The following is a 5,680-nucleotide window of genomic DNA, read 5'->3' on the forward strand; positions in this document are numbered from 1 at the left end:
ACCTGGCACCCATGTCCAGCCCAGTGCCTAGTTCTTGGAAGCACTCAATAGACAACTGCAGAAGGCTGACAAAGCTGACCTGGAGATTAGACCTGACAAAGGGCAGGCAGGATGGGAGACTAAGTGGGCAGCCAGTAAGGGGGGCAGAGGGGAACTGAACTGAGGGTCAGGTTAGGCTATGCAGAAATGTGGGGCAGGGTCAAAACCCAGAGGGGAGGCGGTCAACAATAACTAAAACATGGCAGAGCCTGTCGGAAATAAAGCGGTACCTGTAAGGGAATAAACGCTCTCTCGGTTCTGGAGGAGAAAAGAATTTATTTACGATCTTGCAAGATAGGGCGTCCAGCCAAACATGTGGATGGCTGGCGCGCCAGAGGAAGAGAATGGCGATCTTTAAATCTCCTCCTCCTAATTCACAAGTCCCTCCCCTGTTTCCCCATTGACTGGGTACTACAGAGATTACAGCCTATCCGAGAACACTAACTAATTCATCTTTTGAGATTTTAATTTGTACAGCCAATCCCAGAGAGCCAACTAGCTCATTATTGAGATTTTGAACTGATCAGCCTACCCCCCCAAATTTTTATTTTTTTGCTGTGAGTTCCCGCCTCTGATATTACCTCATATCTCTTTACATTCCAGTAACTATGGTTACTTTTCCATATAAGGAGCAGGCAGATTCTCTCTTCTCTTTGTCTGGGGCTTGTTTAAACTGGTTTTGCCTCCATTTCCCTTATTCCATGCTGTCTCTATGTGAAAACGAAACTTATTCCTTTCTTACAGAGCCCCAGGCTGCTCTGGGGAGGATCGGATCCCAAGGGAGTCAAATAATGACAGGGCTAAAACTAGAGGATTGTGGGTTGAGTAGGCTAGTGGGGGTGAGGTGGGGTGGTTAGCGCTTACTGCATGGGTAAGCAGTCCATGTTTAAAGGACCAAGGTTAAAGAGAAGGTAGAAGGAGACCTTCTAGAGCAGTGGTTCTCTATCCTGGGTGAACATCTGAAGCATCTGGTGTGTTTTTTAAGCCGTCACAAGTCCTGGGCCTCACCTCCAGAAATTCTGATGTTTGTTTTTATCCTAAAGGCAGTGGGAAACCATTGAAGATTTAAACAGTTGGGCGAATGTGTTTGTGATATGATGTTTGTATGGATAACAGATTGGGGAGACCAGTTAGGAGGCTACTACGAGTGTGACTCAGGAATAGGCATTTTGCAAAAGCATCCTGTGTGTTTAAAATATGCAGCCACGGTTGGGAACCACCGTACTAAAGCAATAGTCTTTAATCTTAGATGAACAACGGATTTTTGCCTGGGGAGCTTTAAAAACTATTGATGCCTGGGCCTCACTCCCAGAAATTCTGATTTAATTGGTCAAGCGTGGCCTGTGCATGGGGATTTTTCAAAGCACCTCCAGATGTTTCTCATGTACAGCCAGGGTTGAGAACCACCGCTCTAGAGACTTGCTACTCCAAGTGTGGTCTGTGGACCTGCAGCATCATATCACCTGGGAACTTGTTAAAATGCAGGCTCTCAGGACCCACCCTGGACCTACATTATAACCCCATATCTGCATTTTAACAAGATTTCCTGTCGGAGATTAGCATTTGAGAATCTAGAGATTCTCCAAGTGTAACCCCCTGGGAACTCGTCAGAAATGCAAATTCGCAGGGCCACCCCCAACCTGCTGAATCAGAATCTCTGGGGGTGGGGTCTTGTTTTAATAAGCCCTTGGGGTGATTCTGGTGCTAACGTTGGAGAACCACAATTTTAGAGAGATAAAGCGGTAATTTCAGAGTGAGGATCTATCAGGGAATCTGGCCAGCAGAGTATTTTGGAGTTTTGAGGTTAACTCACTTCCCTAACCCCTGAGTGTAACTTTGGCTTCCAATCAAAGAGGCTGGAGATGAGGAACAGCATGTCTTTTGTGAGGCCCACCTTCGTCTGTCTTGGGAAGCATCCGGTCAGAGTAGCGGCTTGACATTTTTCTCACAGTCTCTCTGATCTCCCTCCCAGGGCCCCTGCCTCCGGCCCAAGGCCTGCCTTCCTGATGAGTTTCATATGAAGCCAAGAGAAGGCCAGCAGAGAGAGCAGGGAAGCAGTGGCCCAGCTGCGGAGATGCAGAGCCGCAGCTCGAGAAGGCTCAGGAAGCAAATGCCACCTGCTCCCAGGAAGAGGGTCTTCCCTTTGTAGCTAAAATGTGCAGAGCGGGACCTGGGAAAGCAGGGTGAGGCCACTGAAGTTGGCTGAAGTGTAAGAAAGGAATAAGTTTCGTTTTCACATAGAGACAGCATGGAATAAGGGAAATGGAGGCAAAACCAGTTTAAACAAGCCCCAGACAAAGAGAAGAGAGAATCTGCCTGATGTAAAGAGACATGAGGTAGTATCAGAGGCGGGAACTCACAGCAAAAAAAAATAAAAATTTGGGGGGGGGGATTGGCTAATCAGTTCAAAATCCCAATAATGAGCTAGTTGGCTCTCTGGGATTGGCTGTACAAATTAAAATCTCAAAAGATGAATTAGTTAGTGTTCTCGGATAGGCTGTAACCTCTGTAGTACCCAGTCAATGGGGAAACAGGGGAGGGACTTGCGAATTAGGAGTAGGAGATTTAAACATCGCCATTCTCTTCCTCGGGCGCGCCAGCCTTCCTTCCATGTGTTTGGCTGGACGCCCCATCTTGCAAGATCGTAAGTAAATTCTTTTCTCCTCCAGAACCGAGAGAGCGTTTATTCCCTTACAGGTACCACTTTATTTCCGACATGAAGGAAGGCTGATCCTCCCCAAAGGCACATTTCTCTGACTGCCCCCCTCCATGTAACAATGTGCAGCCATAGCCATGACCCCCCCCCCCCCAAGTCTCCAACGCTATTCCTGCTCCAGCTTGTGACCAAGACGGGCCTTGGGCAGACAGCGAGCTGTAGTAAGGGGACTGATTTTGGCAATGGGATGAGGGGCTAGCATCTCACACTAAAGATATCAAGGGTGGGCTTTCTACCCATTCCAGATTGCTACATTCCCTCTGCCCTGTTTTTGTGGATTTTCAAGGAATGTTCAAAAGGATTTTTAATGTGCTTCAGACACAGGCTAAAGCCTAAGGCTCCTCTTAGGTATTTTATACGATACAGGAAGAGGTTTTGTGCCTTCATCCCCCCACCCGCAACTCCTAGTGGGAAAGAAAGGGGTCCTTTGGTGACGCAGATCCTTTGGTGAGGCAGAGTAGAGACATAGATACTTTGTTAGCATAAAAATGAGGGGGTATCATATTTTCTGTGAAGGGATAACTGATGCTATTTTAAGGTCGGTTCTTGCTATATTTTTTCCTCCTGCGTTCTATGAAGGTAGCTGGACCCTTTGAGGTTCCTTCTGCCAGAAAATTTACCCAAAACTTGGAAATAGGCAAAAGAGCATAGTACTAAGTGTCCTTTTAGTGCACTGCTGGGCTTGGCTTAGTATTTTACTGGGCTGTTTTACAACTTGGTAGGGGCAGATGTTAAATTATAGATTTTTGTCGGGTAGATAAAAATAATATCTGTCCAATGGAAGGATAACCCCCAAAGTTACGGTTTATGGCCCTGATGGACATTAATCTCCTAAGCTGCCTGTATATACCTAGATTCTCAAATGCTCTTTGGACTAGTGTTAATGTCTTACTGGTTCCCTTATTAATTAGAGCTGTGTAAAATCTTTGGCATGTGTTCATTTTACATTTACATGAGTTATGTTCTTTAACCTTTTGAAAATTATAATCTAACACTGCAAAAATAGTGTATGTTGCAGACAATCTCTCTTCCTTGCTTCCGCTTCCCCCCCCATAGACTGAACTTCTTGAGAGGTTTATGCTAAGGAGGGAAAGAAAAGAAAGTAGAAGCAGGTGTTTGCCTGCAGCAAGACGGCGGCAGTCTCAATGTCAGTGGCGCTGAGGCAAGCGATGTGGGGGAGAAGGGCAGCAGTTTTAGCTGCCATTTCCGTTTCCAGGGTTTCAACCAGGTTCCTGGGTACTTCCGCATGGAGGTTGGCACAGAACCAAATTCAAGACACACAGCTCATCACAGTTGATGAAAAATTGGATATCACAACTTTAACTGGTGTTCCAGAAGAGCATATCAAAACTAGAAGAGTTAGGATCTTTGTTCCTGCTCGTAATAACATGCAGTCTGGAGTAAACAGCACAAAGAAATGGAAGATGGAGTTTGATACCAGAGAGCGATGGGAAAATCCTTTGATGGGTTGGGCATCATCAGCTGATCCTTTGTCCAACATGGTGCTGACCTTCAGTACTAAAGAAGATGCAGTTTCCTTTGCACAAAAAAATGGATGGAGCTATGACATTGAAGAGAGGATGGCTCCAAAACCGAAGTCCAAGTCTTATGCAACTAATTTTTCTTGGAACAAAAGAACAAGGGTATCCACAAAATAGGTTGGCACTGACTATATCTCTGTGCTTGACTGTAAATGAAGTCAGCTGTGCAGTATTTATAGTCCTTGTATAATATATCTCTTAATCTCCTAATAAATTTGACCTTTAAACTACAGATACATTTTGCTGTGTCTACTTAAAATGTTTTTTGATGTCTCAAATTGAACATGTTACAAATTTCTTACATATAGAAGAGATTTGAGGTGATTAATACCTCTAGGAAATTTTGGTAATTAGAATCTGGTAAAAGGAGTGTTTGAAATCACTTGTAACATTGAAGTTTTATGCTTGCTTTTTATAGCCATTCCTAAGTTAACAGTGTTAATAAACTGCCAGCCATCATTATTAAAATGTTGTCTTAGAATTCTTTTATTATATAAACAGAAGTATGTTATATCATTACAAACTGATAAATCTCCTTACTGAAATTCTTCTCTTTAATTGGAACTTTATATTCTCTAAGCTTTTTTGAGCCTGCATGAATTGTGTTCCATGCTAATCTCTGCCCACAAATCAACACTTAATGATTCTGATAAAGATTTTATATTCTTATGAAATTGAAAAACTAAGAGAAAATAAAGTTTAAATGTTGGAAAAAAAAAAAAAAAAGAAAGAAAAGAAAGAAGCAGCAAGACAGAATGGGGGAGAGTCCCCAAGACTGGGAAGCCTATGGGGTCCACAGGTTCTAAAGATCATGCTGACTCCTAGCGTGCTTGCTCAGTGAGCCCTGGGAAGGTAACAGGGTTCCAGAAGGGAATGGCTGAATGGAGCACCCTAAAGACTGGATCCTAAGCATGAATTTCCAAGGCTCCACAAAGATCTGACATGCAGAACAACAGCTCTGACTGAAGCCACTGAAATGAAGGGAGCAAGTGTACTTGGATAATGGCCAGTTGAGAAGGACCAGTGCGGGCCAAGGACCAGAGGGTTTTTGATCTACATAAGACACCTGGGACTTGGTTACATAAGTGAATATCCTTGTTCTTAGGAAATAAACACGGAAGTATTAAGTGTTCAAAAGCATGATGTATGCAACCTACTCTCCAAGGTTTGGAAAATAAATAGATAAACAGAAAGGCAGACAGACAAGCAGACAGATACATAAATGGATAGATAGAATGGTACAGCCAAGGTGGCAAAATTTAAAAGTTGGCAGATCTGGATACCTGGGTGGGGGGTATGTTGGAGTTCTCTGTATGAATTTTGTTTTATTTTTGCAACTGTCCTGTAAGTTTTGAAATTATTTCAAAATAAAAAGCTTTGTTTT

At 43.6% G+C, this 5,680-nt stretch overlaps 1 protein-coding gene across 1 annotated transcript; it reads left to right on the plus strand.

The window, feature by feature from the left end:
• Positions 1–906: 906 nt before the first annotated feature.
• Positions 907–4,673, plus strand: LOC119512069 (NADH dehydrogenase [ubiquinone] iron-sulfur protein 4, mitochondrial-like). The gene is made up of 3 exons (XM_037806614.1): positions 907–910; positions 2,877–2,916; positions 3,882–4,673. The coding sequence occupies exons 1-3, from the start codon at positions 907–909 to the stop codon at positions 4,411–4,413; spliced, it is 576 nt and encodes a 191-aa protein (XP_037662542.1). The 3' UTR covers positions 4,414–4,673.
• Positions 4,674–5,680: the final 1,007 nt, after the last annotated feature.

This window comes from Choloepus didactylus, chromosome 17 (assembly GCF_015220235.1).
Source record: "Choloepus didactylus isolate mChoDid1 chromosome 17, mChoDid1.pri, whole genome shotgun sequence".
Lineage (NCBI taxonomy): Eukaryota > Metazoa > Chordata > Mammalia > Pilosa > Megalonychidae > Choloepus > Choloepus didactylus.